Genomic DNA, 22,059 nt, shown 5'->3' with positions numbered 1-22,059 from the left:
CACAGATTATACATTCAGAAAACTGACAGGAGAAGTACATATTTCCAAATGGCTAAGGAAATTCTATATCCCTGATTTTTCCTACAGAATGACATATTAAAAAAAGTATCCAAGGCTGCATTCTTGGTATAAAACAGGAACTGAAGTAAAGACTTAAAAGCTGCAGATGTACACAGCCACCGAACAAATTAAAATGTAAACCCTTTCATTTCCATTGTATAGTTGCTCATTTTAAAATGGAAAGATATTAGGCTAAAGTAAGGTTCTGAAATGCTCTACCATATGACCAAAAGTTGTATTTGTTTCACTCTTAGGCATACAAAATTGTAACAAGAATAATCAAATTAATAACTACAGAAGGATAAAACTACAGAACTACTCACACTTTCAAAGTGAGTATGTGAATAGATATCACTATGCAAATTCACTTATCCAAATATTGGTCTATGACACTGGAATCCAATTAATAGTCAAACCATAAAACAAAGAAATTCTTATTTGTAGTGCCCACTTATTATTGCTTGCAAGTAAAAAATAATAAAATAGGGTATAGCTTACAAAAGATTACATTTAGAAAGCATACCAAAAAAAATAAATAACAATCTCTCACAGTTTTGGTCAATTCACTCCTGCTCCTAAGCTGAGTTCCTGTCCATCACTTCTCAGTCATTCCACCACTACCTCATCTATTAAGTTCCAAGTTCACCTGTAGCTGCATGTCCTGTCTGTCAAAAAAGACTTAGAGGATACCCAAATAAGATAGCTAGACAAGAATTTTATTGCCTCTCCCTTAGATAAGAAAGAGCTGCAGTAGAAAGTGTCTGACTCCACACAGAAAGGAGTAAGGAAGCAATCCTATGCATGCTCAAACAGAAAAGAATCCTGCAACCCCCAACATTCTCCAGCCAGCCATGTTCCTCCAAATTTTCACCCCACAGAGGCAATGTTTTACAATGGGGGTCTCTTTTGGCATAAAGGGTCTCTTTTAGCCTCCTCGGGTGTGGGTTTCAGGGAGGAATGGTACTGGGAAGGCTTATTCCTCCCCTCCTGCTGAAGAGCAATCTGTGAAAACTGAGCTGCAAAGTTCTAAACTGGGAAGGCATCTCAGGGTTCCCAACTTTCTCTCTCCTTCAGACCTCCTGCTTCAGCATGTGGGTGGCAGGGGGGCTGGGTGCCAGTGCAGCAATGGTGGGGTGGGGGAATGGGATCAGCAGATCAGATCAGCTTCCTCCTCTCAGCTTCACACAATTTTAATTAAGTCAGGGAAGGAATAGGGCTGTTGTGACTAAACTCTTTAATACTGCCTGTACACTTCCTCTGGCCTTTAGTCCTGTTGACCTGATTCAGTATCTGACCTCCAGCCCTTCCGTGCTCACCCTCTTGGCAGTGCCTTCACAAGTCTTTGTGGGCATCAGTCACAAACTAAGCTCTAGGCCTGATAGCCTCAGAAGAAGCAGCAGCCAGACCCTGCAAGTGAGAGGAGACACAGGAAGCAAGAGAATGCTTGGTGTTTTCCAGAAGTAAAGATGAATCTTACTGGACACACCAAGAACCATTGTGATGTGGTGGTTAGAAAACTGCATCATAATGTTTGTACCAAGACCTGGGGATCTGATAAGCTGGTAGAGCATGGACGAGGGGTACATGAAGGGAGTTGCATTCTTTGAGACAGTACTTTCCACCTATTGAGAAGCCCACTAATTATACATGATGGTGGTGGGCCTGATGGAAGAACTTCAGGAAAGAAATCTGGTGAAATGCTTTACTTTCGTTCCTGCACAGCACTTGATTATACTCCACTTTCCCCTCTGCTTAGCTTTGCATCACTTTTCTCCCCATGCCATAAAGTGCCTTATGGCATTTCCTGAGGTGTAGCAGAAAGTCCCACTCTTAGACACGGCCCTCTGATGTGCTTATAGGACCAGCCATGTCCAATAGCAAGGATGAAGGACTTCATGTGGAACAGAGTGCAAAACTCAGAACTGCTTTCAGGTTCAAGGAAAAGTGATCACTGACAGAGAAAGAGGGGTGTTCTTAACTGGAATGATGTTATTACTTCCAAAGTTCAACTCCTACAAATAAAATGAACCAGGCTAAAGTGATGGATGCTGACAGCCTATGGACCAAGTGACAACCGTGCCCAATGTCCAGTCTTGATCTTGCACGATGGCTGACTCTGTTTCCTGTTGTCATCTGTTTGTGCCTCACTAATGGCAGAGACAGATGAGAAAGTGAAGGAGACATCAGAAAAAATCATCTATAATAGTCCAGAAACCACATGTTCTTTCCCAGTTTTTACTGCTTTTGTCATGACTGGTCCTAGCATGGCCCAGGATGAACCCTGCCCAGATGAAGATCCAGACTTTCAGAGTCAGAGGTTCAGGGAGGCAGACTAATCCCCTTCACTCTGACAAAAACCAAGATTTGTGTGAAACCTCATAAGACCTTTTTACAGGTTGTTCTGGAAGCATCTTTGGGTAGGTTCCTGCCTCACTTTATATCAAAATATCCCCTTTATGAGTCAAAGGAGGCAAATGAATTGCCTTCCAGCCCCAAAGAATAGGCACCAAAAAGAGCAGGTTAAGACAGCCACCCAGAGAAAGAATGCATGTCTGAACGTCCAAGCTAACAGAGCTGCAAATGATGAGCAAATGTTCCTTAACAGGAAAGATGTCATTAAGATACAAGGTTCTTACAGATGGACCTGGACAGATTTAGAGAAAGAAGCATAGTGAGTCAGAAGAGACCACCTGGGTCATCTAGTCTGACCCCTGACTCCAGCTGTCTCCACTCATATAATACACAACATGCTTGCCCATGGTTGTCCATTTTTTCCTTGAACGCCCTCTCTGATGGGGCCTGTACCACCTCCTATGCAGGCCAATTCCTTATCCTGGGAGTCCTAATCATCAGGATGGACTTCATGATATCCAGCCTGAAACCCAGTTCCTTGAGCTTTGCCCCATTGGACTGTGTTCTTTCCTCCACTGCAACTAAGATACAATTAAGTCCAAGGTTTAGGGGCTAAACTCTGTAATGACACCCCTGCACCACCCTTCAGTTAAACCTTTTAGAGTAGGTTAAATGCAAGAGAGCAACTCTTGATAATGCAAGAGAGCAACTTCCTGTCCCATGCCACAGAGTCTCTCTCTGTGTCTATGTATGCGTTTGTGTGTTTGGTGACTTTGGACTTCCCTCTTAGACTGTGCGAAGACTTAAGCCAAGTATCTAGGGATGGAATTCCTCCCTGGCTAAAGACTGTAGCCAATGCCTATTGCAGGACACTTCTACTGGTCACCTGACTGAGTTGTTACCTCCTGCAGGTAAACTGATCACCAGGCTGCGTCACATACTCCTGTAGGACACCAATACATGATAAATATTTCACATTTACGAGAATGTTTAGAGGCGCTTCTTGCTTCAAAGATATCTGTCCTCCCCCTCAGACGGCCATTTTACTCACAGCTATTGTGCAGGATTTCCTAGGTCATATCGAAGATATCCAGTGTGCAAAGCATTTCTCTGAGCAACACTCAGAAATTCTGGGCATGGGCCTTGTAAGTACCACAGAAATTAATAGCATTTAGAGCTGCTTGGTTTTGCTGGCCCATAGACAGCGTGTTAAAATTCATACGCACAGGGGTGGGGACTCGTTTTTCACCCAAGGGCCAAATTCCAGTTTAAGAAGAGTCTCCTGGGCTCTTCCAGCATGGGATGGGTCAGAAATAATTTGTACCACTTTCAACTTTTTCCACCAAGCAAACAATAAATAAATGTATGTAGATACAAAAAACAAAACAAAACCCTAACCCCAAACCAATACCCCCAAAAAACCCCAAACAAAAACAAAGCGCAGTTCAGTTCTATACGGGTCTTCTCAGGATTAAGTCCCAGTGCAACAACTGTGAATATCTTCTCCAAGGCAAACCACAGAAACAAGAGTTCAGAAGTAAGACATTGGTTTAAATATCTCACTTTTTAGATACTTTTACATTTTAAAGGTCTTTGGGGACAAGGCACTTAAAATTTAAATGCCTTTAAATTCCTTCTTATCTCTGACCACTGACTGAAGAAAACAAGGATTCCCCTGCACTGTGCTAAAGAAAGATTGTCTTTTTTATGGTGCTTTGCAGGGAAATCACAGCTCCACACAGGGACTGAAGTTAAGAGAAGGGGATTTCTTGGCAAGGATAGAGGGAGAAGGGCCAGGGCTTTTAGAAAAAGCTTGTGGGCTAGATGGGGAATTTACACAGGCTGGAAGTTCCCCATCCCTAATTTATCTAAATTACTTGCCTTATACCTTTTAGACGCTCCAAAGCAGCTTTTCAAAAAGGCAGGTTGCTTACCTGTAACTGTCATTCCTTGAGTGGTAATGTGTGCATCTGAACTAAACTAACAACTGCAGACTTCAAGGAGATTGCAATCCCATTCTGAACAAACTGCACACCGTTTCTCAGCTCTACTGGAACATCCAACTAACAGTATATCCACCTTGCATCTGATTCAGACCAAGTGCTTAATCAGGCATCAGGAGGGGGAATCTGTGATTGGTTCCATCTCCTTTCCCCCACTTCCACCATGTAGCACCATGAGAACTGTATCAAGGTCAGAAAAGCAACCACTGATGACTTTGCAAGGGTCAAAATGGGAACATTTCAGTGGGTGCAGAAGGGAAGGGAGAGCCCAAGAAGTACATGATCCCATCCCCTCTCCATCACCCATTCCCACCCACTGGTAAGTGGATAACTAAACAAGATGGCCCTGGAAACTCATGTTGCTGGATTTTATTTTATTTTGGAACAGGAGGAATGAGAGATGAAATTCCCTCCATTGTCCTTCCACCCTGCTTCATTTTTGCCAGTAGGGCATAGCACAGACATTAAAATTAGTTTTTAATCTACTGATTAAACTGAGTGAACCTACAGTGCTACACATTTTCACGTAGCATGAAATATAAATAGCAGAGTATTCTAGGCTTTCTGGACTGAAGACCAGGGCCTGAAGACATAGGCAGCATACATGGAGAAGATCAGAAGAAAGGGAGTTCATGGGAAAGTGGTTGGGGAAGTGGCTTAAGATGACAACTCAATTTTTCACTACCATTCAAATTAATGTTCTTTTACAAAGAGCACTATATCAGGGAAGTGTTACCATTAAATGGAAATAATGCTGCTTCCTATCCAAAATAAACTAGAACAGAGAAACATGGGCAAAAAAATAATCAGGCTTATAACTTCATGAGTTGTGGAAGGTCTTTTAGTAAGAAATAACACACTATACAAAAGAAAGAAATAAAAAAGAGAACGATAAGCTGCTTCTGAATAGCATGTCACTTATTACACGCACATCCTACTTACCCTCTAAGGAACTCCAAGAACTGACATGGATGTCTTTCAACTTTGTGCATTTTCCTTTGATAATGCAGACACCCAATTCAGTGGCTCAGTTCAGTTGTCACATCTAGACCATGGTCTGCTTAACGGGTCTGTGTCTCAGGCCAGTGTGTGTGCCTCTTCCTCCTCTCATATGTTCCAGTTCCCTCTCTAGTTTGCCATAACTGCCATTTGCAGCAACATCTCAGTTTATTGAACTACAGTTAGTGTAAATCATAGTTTAGCTCTGAACCAGAACTGGAAACAGCATTTAGTAACAGCATTCTTGGAGTAACCATACTTGAGACCCTAGGAAATTACCTGGGAGCACAAGATGGGCTGCAGTACGCTAAGCTAAACTGCTGAAGCTAAGCAGTTGTCCTAGCCGCCTAGGAAGACCTTGTGTGTGTGCGTGCACGCATGAATATAAACTTAGGTCCATCTCTTGGGTAGGAGATTGCCAGGAGCTCTATGGAAAGAGGGCTTTTCTGCCGTGTTACCTCTTAATTGTGGAATAAGCTTCCCAGAGATACTCACCAGGGCCCTAAAATGTTCTCTTACCAGCACCTTTCTATTTTCCCAGGCATTTTAGGTGTAAACTACCCAGAGAGCTTTTGCAATGGGGTGGCACAGAAATGAAATAAATCATAATCATAACCATAATTTGGTATTTTAGTTGCCAATTTGTTACCATCTTTTTTTTTGCATTATTTCTTTGCTAAGTATTAACTTTGGGTTTAGCTTCCATTTTATACTGTAGTGGACTCTAGATATGTATAGGGAGAGTTTATAATGAATCCTCTGTGCCAAAAAAGGGGAACACATCTTTTGAAACTGTATTCAAAGTCCCTTAACACAACAAAACTAATTTCAATGTAATTCAGGCCTCTCATTCTCCTGAATGTAATAAATCAGTCTTTGGGACAACTAGAAAAGAATTTACAGTTTTATCCAATACTAGTGTTTACAATATTGTCCGATGCAATACTCAATGTTAATATAATATGATATTAACTGGGGAGTGAAGGACCTGCAGGGCTCCTTGCCTGGGAAAAGAGCATCCTTACCAGATTTGTCAGAAATTTATTTGCAGTAGGAGAAAGTGGAATTGTTCAACATTCATGTTTCCAGTGGTGCAAAGGTGGGTACTGAATTGGGCTTTAGGAATCTTAAAATGTGAATGAAAAAAAATGAAATAAATTGTAGTGTGCTCAACCCCATAAATTAATTTGGAAATAGGGGTCATCCTCTCTTTGACTACTATGATTTCTAAAAGAAGGTATTTAGAAGGGAAAAGTCCCCTATGAGATCTGATAAATAGCAAGGTTGCATATTTCAGCAACAATGTTTAAATAGTAAAAGGAGTTTTTTTCCCCACCTACCAGTTCTCCCAGGAAACCAAGCATTGTTTAAATTAATCTTTAAATAGCAGGGTTTGTTTGTTTTTTAATCTAAATGAAAACAGTAAGCATATTTTAGAAGGTTATTTCACATTTTTTTTCAAATGAGGTGCCATTGTTGTGGATCATATATTAAGTTTTCTTGGACAGGTGTCATACAATCTACAGTACGAAACATAGTAGAAAGTGATCGCCTACCTCTTAAATTGGTACTATCCTTCCCTAACTATTGACGTCAAATAATGGAAGTGCAATGACAGGGAAATAGTGATGGAAATGGATCACAGAGATGGACCAGGAGAAAGGATTCTGTTACTAGATGAAACTGTGTTAAGTCTTATATATCAAAGTGCTGAGAAAGAAATATAATAGAAATATAACAAGAAACAGTATCCATCTTGAGACCACACCTATCCAGTATTTGTACAACAAAAAAGAATAATTGTGTCATCAATCACTTTATATGAAAAACAATGTAGGGCAGAGAAAAGGATCTTCACCAAATGGATTAAAGAAGCTTGATTAGACAGATCAAAGGAAACTAGTATAGCCTATTGGCTCTGTGATGGATCTGTAAAAACCTACTCAAACGGGAGAAAAAGGGCTGGAAAGTCCTGGGACAGGCATCTATAAGAGAAAACAATGCTGAATTCCAGAGACTTGGGGCAGTAGGGGAACGTAAAGAATTATGGAGGAGGTTCTTATTTCACTCCCCCAAAAAAGTTTTTTGCATTTCAGCAATGTTTTTGTCAACACTTTAACAACCATCCCCCCCTTCCCAAATTCTTTAGTGAATAGATTTTATCTTAATGGCAGCAAGTGATGATAAAGGACATTATAGTGGAGATTGGGGTGAAAGCTAGGACAAATTGTCAGGTGAAGATATGCGGTCTCCTGAGCTATTCCAGATGAATCTTCAATGGTGGGACCTTATTTTTCTAGGCTGTTCATATACATTAACTCAAAGGGTATCTTGCCTTCCAGCTGGTCTCCTGGTGTAGCAGACCCAGGTTTTTTTTAGAGGTCACAAATGGTTTCCTAAAAATTACAGACCAATAGGCATATTTAGTGTAGTTTCAGAGCTTTAGTTTTAAAGCCTTCTGCATAAATCTGGGAGGAATCTAACAATATAATTGGTGAAGAACAGGAAGGCTTTCATAAAGTGTGCAGCACTATAGGTCAGGCCTTTACACCACTCCTCCTCCTCCTCCTCCTCCTCCTCCTCCTCCTCATCATCATGCCTACTAAGAAAATCTGTTCAGCATTTATAGATATGACTTCAGCTTCTGATTGAACAGGTCGTGCCTAGTGGGAAAACCTTTCCAATAAAAATATTGATAAAAAATAGTGTGCTTCATTCGAGCTTGATCAAAATAATGTTATGCAAGTATGGGTGTGTCTACATGGCCATTGGAGGGAGGGCATTACTGTTTGCTGTGGTCAGACAGGGGTATATTCTGGCTTCTTTCCCCTTTAATTACTTCATCAACAATATAGTACAAGAAATAGCTTCACATGCCTTCTCCTTCCTCACACACAAATACTTGAAACAGGTAAAATTTCAGTTCTCAAGTATGCAGATGATTTATTATTATTATTATTATTATTATAGCATTTCTATGCCGCCCCTTGCCGAAACCTCGGGGCGGCTTACAACATGATAAAATACATTGAAATACAATAGTACATAATAAATTACCATTAAATATAACAATACAAAAAATACATTGATTTACAAATACAAAATTAAAATTATCAGTATAAAATAAAAATATAGGAGGAGAAAGAGAAGGAAGAAGAAGTTGCCCAGGCCAGATCATATGTTTTAACAATTGAAATGATGTTTAAATAAAAAGGTCTTTACCTGGCGCCGAAAAACCAGTAACGACGGTGCCAGGCGGACCTCTTTGGGGAGTGAATTCCATAGGTTGGGCGCCACCGCAGAGAAAGCCCTCCTCCGGGTACTTACTCTCCTAATTTCTTTCATGGAGGGTTCCCGGAGAAGGGACTCTCCCGCAGATCTCAAAGGGCGGTCGGGCATATACGGACGTAAGCGCTCGTTCAGGTAGCCAGGACCCAAGCCGTTTAGGGCTTTGTAGGTCATAATCAACACCTTGAATTGGGCCCGGGCTTCAATGGGAAGCCAGTGAAGCTGACGGAGGACTGGAGTCATGTGAGCATAACGCCCCGTCCCCGTCAGCAACCTGGCAGCTCTATTTTGCACCAATTGAAGTGTTCGGACTGTCTTCAGGGGAAGCCCCACGTAAAGCGCGTTACAGAAGTCTAGGCGGGAAGTCACCAGCGCGTGTGTCACCGTCGCCAGGCAGTCGTATTCCAGGTAGGGGCGCAGCTGATTAATCAGCCGAAGCTGAAGGAAGGCGTTCCTTGCTACCGCTGTCACCTGAGCTTCCAAAGAAAGCTCCGGGTCGAGGAGTACGCCTAAGCTGCGGACCTTATCCCTAAGAGGGAGTGTTGCACCATTCAGGACCAGGTCAAATCCACCCTCTCCGAAACCCGATCCGCCAACCAACAGGACCTCCGTCTTGTCTGGGTTGAGTTTCAGTTTATTGGCCCTCATCCATTCCCTTACCTCGGCCAAGCACCGGTTCAGCACAGCCACTGGCTCATCTGGGTTAGTGGAGAATGAGAGGTAAAGCTGGGTATCATCAGCGTATTGATGATTCCGCAGCCCACACCTCCTGATGACCTCTCCCAGCAGTTTCATATAGATGTTAAATAGCAGAGGGGATAGAATGGAGCCCTGTGGTACCCCATGGCATAGCTGCCATGACGTAGAGACATGGTCCCCCAGCACTACCTTCTGGAATCGACCGTCGAGATAGGAGCGGAACCACTGCAAAGCAGTGCCTCCAACCCCCAATCCCGCAAGTCTATCCAGAAGGATACCATGGTCGATGGTATCGAAAGCCGCTGAGAGGTCCAGGAGAACCAACAGGGATGTACTCCCCCTGTCCTTCTCCCTGCACAGGTCGTCGTACAGGGCGACCAAGGCAGATTCAGTACTGTACCCGGGTCTGAAGCCGGACTGAAAAGGATCCAGATAATCAGTTTCCTAGATGAATCTCACTATGTATGGGTGTGGAAGCTGGACACTGTAGAAAATTGATAGGAAGAAAACTGATGCATTTGAAACATGCTGCTTGAAGAGAGCTTTGCAAATACCCTGAAACAACAGAAAGATGAGCAGATCCTAAATCAAGTCAAGCCAGAACTTTCCTGGAAACAAAAATGGTGGAACTGAAGCTGTTGTACTTCAAGTACATCATGAGAAGGCATGGAGACTCACTGGAGAAGAAAATCATGCTAGGAAAAGTCGAAGGCAGAAGAAGAGGAAGATGAACTATGAGATGGATCAATTCCATAAAGGAAGCCACAGCCTTGAGTTTACGGGAGCTGAGCAGGGCTGTCAAGGGCAGGATATTGTGGAGGGCATTCATTCATAGGGTTGCCATAAGTTGGAGATGACTTGACAGTACTCAACAAGAACCAGACCAAATACATTAATCAAACTGGCCTGCAAAGAATGTGAGCTAGTTTTAGCTCCTTTTGCAGTTAGGAGCATCTTAGTATCAACGCAACACAAACCAAGACTGGATTTTGGAAAGAGAACCAGCAAACATAAATGGACAACAGATTGTTAGACCATAGAGCAATATAGTTCCTTCAAATATTAGGGCCATACATACTTGAAAGACTCAATTGGAAAACCCATTCTGAAGGTGTAAAATTAATAGCATCAAGGACTATTCAGAAGTTCCGGAAATGCTTTCCTCAAAAAGGGGACAAATGGTAGACATTGTTCGAAAAATGTTTCTGGGGAAAGCAGATGCCCAAATGTGTTTGGAGTCCAAGATTTAGGTTGAGGAAATTATAGTTCAACATGAATTACTCCAGAGCAGATACTTAAAGAAAATCCTGCGATATCCCCAGGGGCACTTACAGTACTCATGAGAGCAGAAACAGGCCTACCCTGAGTAGAAGTGCATAATCCAGCACTGGAGCAGATCGAATAAAATGACCATTTCAAGTCTCTCAAAGAAATGCTGGCATGAGCGAATGAGATAATGGAGCAATATTTGACCAGTATAACTTGTAGCAGTGCTTTGCTTGGTGAACAGAACTTACATTTATGGACAGGGAAATGATTAATAATAATCTTTCTGCTCCATGGTATGCTGGCATAAAAAGTTCACCAATTTGCAAATTATTTGCAGAACATCACTTTTCCACAGCTAAGGATTTCATAGTACTCAGGTTTTAGCAGATGTCAACTGCCTATCTGGAAGCATGCATAAACATGTTCCCAAAGGGAAAAATTATGTGTCTGTGGTGATGGCTGTATGGAGGAATTATTCCACCATCTACTCTTCTGCCAACTGTGCAGTTCTCCCGCAGCAAAATTTATAGTGCCTCAGTGTGACAAACCTCCCCATCCCTTAAGACCAGGCCAGGAAGCACTTCTGCAAGTGCCATTCCTCAAAGAGGTGAGGGGGATGGCAAACAGATGAAGGGCCTTCTCGGTGGCTGCTCCCTGCCTCTGGAATAGCCTTCTCCAGGACGTACGCCTGGCACCATCTCTATTGCAGTTTCAGCACCAGGCAGAACATTTCTTTTTAGCATCTTTGATAGTAATTGATCCTGCCCTCCCCTGCACTGCAGCTTTGTCTGGTTGTTATTGCTAGGCTTTAAATTTTGATAGTGAAGTTTTTATTTTTTATTTCATATGTGTTTTTATCTTTATCTTTGTTGTAAGCCACCTTGAGACTATGGTAGTAGGCAGCATATAAATGAAAGTATAAATAAATAAATAAATGTATAAGATGGTCAATAAATGATATAACAGCGTACTCATGCTCAGGGGTGCCTCATGTTGCATTATTTGCAGCAGCATCTTTTACAAAATGGAACTAGTCTTGTGAAGAAAACAGCAATGGACTGCAAAGGCGATCTCCTAACTGGATAAATGAAGTCACACTAATTAAGGGATTTTTTAAAAAAATGGAAATTGTGCTTTAACTATAGGTTTGTGTCAAATGAGAACTGAAATGCCCAAGTACTCATGTTTTATGTCTCCATGTTGATGCTTTAGTTTTGCATTGTTTCTAATGGTTCGTGGCAAGTACTTTGATTAACTGATTAACTTCTATTTCATACAACCGTTCTGATTTAATTTTTGTGAACTGCCTAGAAAACATTGGCCAATGAACAGTATAAAAATAAAATTAAATTATATGAAATAAATTAATAAATAAAGTAGGATCTAAACATAATACGTATGTACTGTAAAAACTGACAGTTTCACGAGTCTGACATCTTGGCACTGACTCATCTATAAAGAACCACACCATGAGGGAGGAAATAAGAAAGTATGTGCCCATGGCACTTCTCTGATGGACCACCCATGGTTTGGTTGTGATAGCTGAACCAGTCCACGCTTAGCAATCTGCTGCTTTCTTCTCTACTGGTTAAAGTCATAGGCATGAAATTACAGTAAATAAATTGCTTTCTAACTAAGATCCTTCAGTAACCTTTCCAATACCCTTTCCTTGATAGTAAGTTCGGTAGTTCAGAACAGAGCCGGAAGACTGTATATTGAGGCTGGCCATATTGAATGCATCACTCCATTGCTACTTCAACAGTCTAGTTGCTAGTCAGTTTCTGAGGCTGAAGCAACACATTGGTGGTGACTTTTAAAGCCTTCAGTGGCATGGAGCCAGTCTATCTGAAGCAGCACCTTCTCTCATAATTTCTGCCCAAATGCTACAATGATCTTTGGAGGGTTTTCTTTTGAAGAAATAGTGCAGCAGGTGATCATCCGGGAAAGACCTTCTCTGTAGAGGTTCCCCATCTTGGAATGCTCTTCCCAGAGATATGTGGCTAGTGTATACACGATATACTCTGCCAGGTTAAGGCCCTCCTCTTCCAGCAGACATTTAATCTTTAATCTTTTGCTCTGATAACTAACTTAAAAATGGTGTTTCTAGACAAAGCCTTAAACAGCACCAGCACCATGCCTCATTCCGAGACTTACAGGGTGTCCACAAACTGTTGTCTTTTGTTTGTAATCCTCCTGTATTTTCCCACTGTTTGCAAGAAAAAAAACCTTGGGGTGGGGGGAAATGGACTTGTCATCCAAAATCTTTTGATGGGTAACACCTGAAGCCCTCCACCTGGAAATGTTCTGCACATTGATGAAAAACAGTGACTGAAAGCCATTTGTCTAATTTAGCCTTCCTCAGCTTGGTGTGCTCTGGGTTTGTTAGGCAGTTCCTGCCAATTCCAATCCACATGGCCAGAAGGTGTGCTGACTGGGGGTTGATGGGAGCAGAGGACACCAGGTTGGGCAAGTCCAGGCTTTGCCAATCTATTTTGCTAAACACCAAAACAACCACTCAGAATTAATTCTACATGTTACTCTATGTCAGTGATGGTGAACCTTTTAGAGACCGAGTGCCCAAACTGCAACTCAAACCCACTTATTTCTCCCAAAGTGCCAACACTACAATAAAACCTGAATTTGCTGACCACCAGCACAAGGGGGCAACATTCCACTGACCACCAGCTTTTGGCCGGCCCTGAAAAAGGCGTATGAGTATATTTCCTAACTGAGTGTATTTCCTACTTTTCCTGCTTTCTGCTAAAATCACAGTCCAAGCAAATCCCTGGCAGCTCACTGACCGGCCATGCGAAAGCTCGGGGAGTTGCGGCTAATGCGTGACGTTGCTGCCTGGTGCCCTTAATCTTTCCAAATATGCGCATGGCTGCTGGGGCGATCATGTGCCCCAGAGAGGGCTCTGTGTGCCCCTTTGGACATGCGTGCCATGGGCTCGCCATCAGTGCTCTATGTGAAGGAACATTCTTTCTGCTTGTCCTGAACCAACTGCCAGTGAGTTTCATTAACAAGGAGTTTGAATGTTGTACAAGAAATAGTGTTTCAATTCACAACTTTTCATACTTTATATAAACTTCAGTGTATATATAACTTTTGTATATACTCTGCATGCTTCCTTTCACTCCCCCTAAACTAAGAAGATTCTTGGGTGTTTCTCCACAAGGCTGATGCTCCAAATGCATAGGCCATGTTGCCATCTCACTTTCTGGCCCTACACAATTCTTTATCATGTGGGGAAATTGGAATTGCACACCATGTTCTAGAAACCTATCTCACTGGGATATGGTGAAGGTAAACTGGAGGGGGAGCATGTGTACTATAGACGTCCTTGGAGAACAGGTCAGATAAAAAAGTGTTAATAATAACTTTGCAAATAAAGTACCAAAAGGCTTCAGGTGCCAGCACTATTGACTCTCTAAAATGGTTTGCTAAGAATAGTTCTCAGAAAACCCTGTTCTCAGTTAGCGTCTGGGGTTCTGTGATACAGTGCGTGCTTTGCATATATTAAGTGTCATGTTCCATGTTCAGTATCTCTACTAAACCAAATCTATGACCCTGGAAAGGAGCCATACTGGGCTAACGGGACAATAAGTCTCATGCAATGTAAAGCAACTTTTTTTTGTATCATTCCTTAGTTCAGATATTAGCCCATACTTCCCAATGGGAAATAGTCATTTATCCATTTTTGAATTAAAGGGATAAAAAGAACCAATTCCCTTCCAATTTGCAATAACTCCCCTATATGATAGTCTGGAGGAAATTTCCATTTGCCACAGATGAGTTAGCAATTAGCTATTATAAAGTCTTCTTTAGCTACCTAGTTATTCCAGAAAAAGGAGAGGAAAAATCTCAGTCTGTGGTATAAGGGGGCAGTACTGAGAGTATACAAAATAGGACTTGTGAAGTTTGTAGACAACCACTGGTATCCTATTCTTCTTGGATATTAGACTGGGAAATGAAACTAATGCTGGAACTAGAAATTCTCATTTCCCCTCGCCCACTGATTTAGCTCTGGAACCACTAGTGTGTGCAATGGGGCAGTCTAAAGGAATACAGTAATCAAAATGAAAACATCCAAGATACAAAACTGAAGGAAAATTAAGCGTCCATTAAAGAGATTCATGGCATTCTTTTTATAGGTGCCATGATGTGGTTGCTGGGCTTACAGTGTGTTCCTCAACGTTTTGGTATGTTTGTCCCCATTCAGTAACTAAATCGATGGATGTGGACGTGATATGGTGCCCATGTTGCAGTCGGGTATGTTCCTTCACCAGTGCACAAGCCATTAATATCCTGCTCTCAGAGCTTATGCAGGGTTAGAGCAGAACCGAACATTTCCAGATCAAACCTTGGTTCAGCCAGGAACGAAGTATAGTCATGCCTCTATCTCAGCTTCAGCTCACATCCTGTAATCCCCTTCCATCAATTTGGCATATTTTGAAAGCCCATGACATTGGGAAAAGGATAAAGCACAATAAGGAGCGCCTCTCAGGCTAAACATTTACTGTCTCATAGAAATAAAGGTTCAAATCTCTAAAATATGCACTCCCTAGAAAATAAACTCCACTCCCCATAATTTGTGGGTGTGAATCCTGATTATGGGATTACACTGGCAGTATACCTAGAAGTGCTACATCTTCCTTAATGCTCTAACATTACTGGGTTCAGTTTTGCCCCCTCATCCGTGTACCACTACAAAGAAGATTTCAGGGTGTTCTTTTCACTGCACAGTTAAGTCCTTGTGGAATTGGAGAATTCAAGTTGGCTAGAAATGTGCTCTCCATTTGATGTGGAGATCAGATTGAAATTGTAAATTGTAAGAAAATCCTTGAAGAACTGGATGTTTCATTTCTGCAAGCAACAGGTATCAGAATGAAGTGTTGGCAGCTTTTTTAATATTGTAAATACAATGAAAGTAAGACTAAGGAAATGCTGATCTCATAAGTTAAATTTTCAGTTTATTTGTATTTATATGAGTCTCTAATCATAACAACTATTCAATTTGATCTGGTTAAGTGTTTACACTTAACAAAATTCGGATGAATTGCTGGATCCCTTAACATACAACTGTGTAGCTGCTCTGTGACATCAGGGTAGCCAGAGGGAACCACAAAAGTTTGCTACGGGTTTAGAGGATGAGGAGATTGTGGAGGTTTGATGGCACTTAGTGGTACTTTATTACTCCATAATGTGGGGATAATAGCTCACTCTGGCTTATTTGCCTGTGATCAGTGCTCTGAATCCACTACTAACTTCTAATCCCCATTCTGAAATCTGCACTGCAGTGCTCGTCCAGGCAGCCTAGCGGATTCAGTCTAGAAGCAGCCTTTAATGTGTCAGAATAAGACAACTACAGCAGGAAGTACCTCTTAGCTGAGATGCTACCACTAGTGCTCCATGCAGGGTTGGCAGGAAACCTTAAAAACAGGACAAATGTTTTGGCTGACATTTTTTAAGAAGAAGAGCTCAGAACCCTCTTGGTTCACTGACAGAATCCCTCCTCATTGCTCCTCAGATCTCCATTTCAAGACAACTCCTTTTGATGGAAAATTATAGAATCAGAATAAAAGAGGCTGCTCACAATTCCTACCACAAAAGAAAATCCTCCCAGACAATCCAAGATCCAGGTCCTACCATCACAGGAAACAAGCCAATGAGATACACCACCAGCACAATGAAAATGGTACCAGAATGCTTTTCAGGGCGTTAGTTAAGGCTGATCAGGTAAAACGTAGCACATATGACCAGATTATAATTTTATTTTAATCTTTGTCACCAACCAGTAGACTACAAGGCAGTTATAGAAATGGCAAAGCAGACAGCACCTTCATATCATAATGGGCTAGATATCAGACTAGATATCAGGAAAAGTTTCTTCACTGTCTGAGCAATACAACAGTGGAATCAGTTGCCTAGAGAGGTTGTGGGCTCTCCTACACTAGAATTGTTCCAAGGTGCAACTGGACAGTCATCCGAATGGGATGGTGTAAATCAGTGTCCTGCAACAGCAGGGGTTGGACTTGATGGCCTTCATGGCCCTTTGCAACCCTTCTCTTCTATGATTCTATGATAGGATGGGTGTCAGATAATGAAGCTGCCTTCCTGTGTGTACTTATGATGGGGACTTTCAGATGAGATTTTTGTCATACAACCATCTTGCCTCGGTCATTAAATTTTAAGGAGTCTAGACAAGATGATCTCCAATTTATAATCCTCTAGTGCTTCCCAGCCACTTTTTTCCTTCCACAAAAGCCCCAACTAAGGGGAAAAAGTTTACCAATGTCTCTTGATAGGTAGTGCTGGAATTCTCTATTTGGAGACAACCTGTCCTATTTCTGAGCAAAAATGCCTAGGATTGTACTACAGAACTACTACTGTCTCCAGTAAGCGGGCTCGCTGAGAAATATTAAAAATATACTGTTTAACAAATGAAAAAAGAGATTTCTTGTTTGGGGGGTTTCCCACTCCTATCCCATGCTCATCCAACAAGTAAACTAGCTAGTTAGCAATGACCATAATGGGGACTGCCCTAGGAAACATTTTGTTTTCAGTCTATTGTCATTTAGAAGTCTGATAGCTGATTATACCTAACAAGTACCTTTGTGAATTTATTTTTAAAATTGCTGCAACTTTGAGAAAAAAATCACCTGAGCTTTATTAATTAATTCTCTTCTCTTTTCTTCCTCTTTCATTTTATTTTTGGTGTTGCCTGACAGTTTGAGGTGCCCTTGCCACAGCACAGCTAGAAAACTTTGCTGTGAAGAAGAAAGTTCTGTACTTGCCCTCATCATTTCTCTCTGGTTCTTTTCTGTGCACTGGACAGAACTGTGGCTGACAGAAATCTTTCCCCATTTCAGAATATGCCACTCTGTGCATTGCTGATTAGAACAGGCAATATCCATGCAAAAAGAAAATATCCAGTGGTACCATTACAGACATTAACTATGTTGATCTATTTAAGGAAAAATCATTTGATGCAGCCTGAGTTCTTTTGCAGTTGTGCAAACTAAGGGGGCACAATTTTATGCAAATTGAGCCAGAAATAAGTGGCTGAGAAATAAATGCTGACTGGGGAATGCTGGGCTTTTTCTGTTGAAACATGCATAGCAATATGTCATAAATCAGTTTGCAAAAAACTTTCTGAATCAGCAGGATATTGCCAACAAGATCCCATCATACATTGTACCAAGATCCATTTCTCTTGCTAACTTTAAAACGTACACATCTACACAACCACAACAACAAGCCTGAGGAAGCATTCTGTAGAGCACACTAGTTAGCTGAACAGCTCAAGCTAGCAAAACCAGCGCTAATTAGGCAGTGCTAATTTTTAGATCTGTTTTGCAAAATTATATTGCACAAATTCAATATTCAAATGGAAGTATGAAATTTTATGTTAAGATTTGCAATTCTGCTAACATCATTCCATTTCAGAAACTCAGAAAAGTAGCCATTACTTTAATTAAGCTTTCCAGATGTGACTCTTTCTAATAGACATTCGATAATCCACCAGGGCATTAGGATGACTGAAGTATGAAACTTTTAACACTGCATTTTAAACCTCAAGCAGTGACAAATACAAATGACAGAAAGGAAACTCATCATACAAAGCCATGCTCAATTGTCACACATATACTCAAAGGAACCAGCTCCCTTAGTTCTGATGATCAGCTAATTTCTTGATTCTGTAAAAACCTGCTCACATCACTCTTCTACTTGCGGACATGTGGCAGCTCAGACAAGATTGGTCCTTCCCTTCCTTGACCAGAAAAAATCCAGTTGTGATTCCCCCACATAAGAGGAGCCACAATCTCATATGAGATTGTGACTCTAACAAGAATTTCCTCATGGGAATGTGATGTGTTGTTTGCCTGAATCATACTTTGTGGACACAATCAGCTCGTTAATCCAAAGTACCATTGGGTGAAATGGACTTTGAGACAAATTTGGTCATTTTGTAAAACCATCTATCCATTTGGTGACTTTTTTCTGATGGTAATTAAGGCAATGAGGGTTTTCCATGTATACCACATCCCACCCATTTCACAGCCACTCCCAACACTTGTGGACAGAGATCTTTACTATCTAACCCAGACAATGTTTATTACTTGGAGTTCCACGGCCATGTAATTACCCTTTCAACAATATTTCAAGATTATTTGAGGAATCAGATAAAAGCCATTCATGATACCAAGAGAGGAGTCTAAAGTTATATGATGTCATGGCGCTCATAATCTGATAAAACAATAGAGTTCTAAGCCTAATCAGTGTCTGGATGAGAAATCTTCTGATCCTCCTTGTAAGCTACTCTTTGCTTCCCAAAGGAAATAACTCTGAAAAGCAAAGGGTAAAAAGTAAACACTTGATGGCTACATTTTCAGTGACAGTCCTTTCCTTCCTTTGGTCTACGACTCCTTGCATCAATGCACATTGACCATGATGTTTGGGGCTGCTGGGAATTGAAGTCTAAAACATTTGGAAACATCAGCCAGGGAAGACTGACTTAAACAGTGACGACAGAATCCTATACATGTTTAAGTATATGATGCATTACGATGAAGACGATGCATTCATGGGAGCTTATTCCCAGGCAAGTACGACATTACGCCTTCAAGGAATTTTGAGTCAGATCAGTTGCTAAAGTTGAGTAAGGGTGCAACCCTAGTTGAGAGATCTCCTTTGCAAGGCCAGTGGACATTAACGGGGACTGTGGAAGACCACCCATGCTGGCGTGCAGGTCCTGTTCCTTTTGGTGGGATGTGTGCAGAAGGGGTTCACACCACAGCGTGCCTGAACACATGGTATCGAAAGGCCGGTAGGCGCTGGACCACATTGCATGTAGAGGAAGCCCTTGGAAAGTGGTTTTGGAATCTGGAAATCCTTTCTTTGAAAAGGTGCCTGCCTTGCCCTTCCTAAAAATTTCTTACCAGAACATAACTTTGTGTTTGTGATACCTGCAGAGTTTAATGAAGCAAGCCAAGTTAATTCCTGTGACTGGAATAAACAAACTTTCTGTCTTCTTTTTAATTGTACCAGTGCTTGATCTGCTCCAATATAAGGAAGCAACTATTCAGGGTACAAAATTATTTTTGTTTATATATAGCAGAATCCCAGAATCAAATAGTTATCATACAGGTCACACTTTAGTAAATGCTTTTCTTCTTATAAAAATCTTTTGTCAGAAAATGGAGCCCAAAGGTCACAATCCAGAGAGCTAAGGATGTGCCCTACAGCCATTCAGTGGGATTTAAAAAAATCGTTCTTTGAATGGCAAACTACAATGATATATATTTTTAAAAATTAAAAAGAGATTTACCACAAAGCAAGACAGGGCACTAGCTACTAAAAAACACAAGCTCAAATGTTCTTTGCTATATAGACACAATTGCACAATTCTTTGAATCCAGTTCACCATAAATTCTTATCTGAAGCATTTAAAAAGGAAATAAATATTTCAGTGTATTGTCAATACAAGAAGGATAATTCCCATGTCGACCTTTCTCCTATTGACTATAGATAATCCAAAAAGGACACTTTTGCAAACATTCCCCTAATCTGCTTTCTAAACAGTATCTAATCAGATTGTCTTATGTTTCCTTTGAGCAGGTAGATTTCCCATTAGCTAGTAAATAGCATGAGGAACACGGGTAGTGAAACACTTGACCTTGGACATGTGCTATAATTCTTTTCCTTTGATGGGAAAATAGCTGAGTATTAGGTTATCCATTCTCATTTCTGTGGCTTGCCTTTGCTCAGAATCAGGAGTTCTTGGAAACTTTACTCTTTCTAGTTCAAAATTAGGCAACTCAATGCCTCCAAATGCTTTGAATTATAACCTGCCCATTGGTCTTGCTGGCTGGGATTGATGGTAGTTGCAACTGCAGTTTAAAAGTCTGAAGGGTGCCGGGTTACCTATTTATAGGAGATAATTAACAAATGCATTTGGAGAATCACATGGAGATGCCACTGAGTTTGTAGTTGATTTTCTGCAAAGTTTTGCAGGATTTTGAGCAGATGTAGTATTTTGGGCACATGTAGTATATTTATTTCCACAAGCCTTCCTTGATTAACCAGTCAGTTTTTATTAGTATCTGTTCTTTTAAAAGCTTTTAATATGTTTTATTCTCTTTTACCTTTTATCATTTCATTGCTCCAAAATCTATTTAGATGTGAAATGGAATAAATTTTTTGCAAATAAAGAAATATAAAGCAGCATCTCTTTCAGGACTGGCTATAGTACCTTTAAAAACAGGACTTGTTTTTAAAGGATACAGCAATTTTCAACAATTTTCCTTCCATTTAGCTCCCTTTGAATACTATAGCATTAAACTGACACAATGCATAATTGAAAAACTGTACACCCAGCTGTCAGTAATGCAACTTTCCCCATCTCTTGAACAATATTGAATAGCCAAGTAGAAAATTTTTCAAGCCTTAAAGTCAGGGTGACTGCTAGGTACTAAAAAGATCTAGTGCTGAGGTCAAAAATGTGCACAAATTTGCACATAATAATTCACATATACTTTAGACTCACCCCGTGTGTATGTGTGCGTGTGTACACATGCGTTTCACTGTCTGTAAAGGGCCTTGGGGACACCCATATTTGTACAAAAAGGATATATGGGCAGGGGAAAAGGCATTTAACTTCAGGAAAAAAATTCAGGCAGAAAGATGTAATGGGGCAGGGGCAGCAGGAGGTGAAGCAAATATGGACAAAAAGCCAGCTGCTCCAGTGGCATCAGATGCAACAGGGATAACCAAGCATCTCTGGGCCTCTGTTTCAGCAAGTGCCCACGCAGAGCAGGGTGGTGGGAGATGCCTTTCCAGAGATTCGAGGTTCCAAATGAAAGATTTGGGGCTCTAGCCCTAGCAGGCCATACTTTAATATCACTTCTACCTAAAGTTCTTCTCAACAAGGACAGAAAGTGAACACCAACAGCTCTGTCCAAGTGATTTTTTTCAAGATTGTTGCCTTGATCAAGTTACTCACCAACAATGACTGCAATGATGGTGAACAGCACAAAAAAATTCTTTAGTAAGTAACTTTTAACATCATCCTTTGTGATGCTCTGCACCTTCTTCTTTGCCATAAGTGTACGTTTCCGGACCCCTTGCTGGAAGCGCTCCATCCTATTGCCTGATCTTGTGTCTTCTCCGTTATTTTTAGTCATCTGTATCTCAGGGAGGGGGGGAATCTTCTTTATAGATTATTAATGTTAAAAAAATTCCCCAGAAAAAAAGGAAGAAAGCTCTTTCTCCTTGATCAGAGATAATGGAACCTAAAGACAGGCAGGCAGGCAGACAGACAGAGGAAAAAGGAAAAAAATACGAAGTTTCAATAGCAGTTTTCAAATGTCAAAACCATGATCTGTTT

General features: G+C 41.0%; 1 protein-coding gene across 6 annotated transcripts in view; it reads right to left on the bottom strand.

Moving 5' to 3' along the window:
- The window catches only part of SLC1A3 (solute carrier family 1 member 3), a 56,690-nt gene extending 34,834 nt beyond the window's left edge, over positions 1-21,856 (bottom strand). For 4 of the 6 annotated variants that reach the window (XM_044431269.1, XM_044431270.1, XM_044431275.1 and 1 more), the window contains exon 1: positions 21,676-21,856. In XM_044431269.1, coding sequence (XP_044287204.1) covers positions 21,676-21,856 — 181 coding nt within the window. The remainder of the gene's footprint in view (positions 1-21,675) is intronic. The other 2 variants (XM_044431273.1, XM_044431274.1) reach the window with 2 other exon arrangements.
- Between the last annotated feature and the right edge of the window lie 203 nt (positions 21,857-22,059).

The sequence above is a fragment of the Varanus komodoensis genome, unplaced genomic scaffold (genome assembly GCF_004798865.1).
Source record: "Varanus komodoensis strain SLA01 unplaced genomic scaffold, ASM479886v1 scaffold22, whole genome shotgun sequence".
Classification (NCBI taxonomy): Eukaryota; Metazoa; Chordata; class Lepidosauria; order Squamata; family Varanidae; genus Varanus; species Varanus komodoensis.
This window is presented reverse-complemented; position numbering and strand designations above follow the sequence as displayed.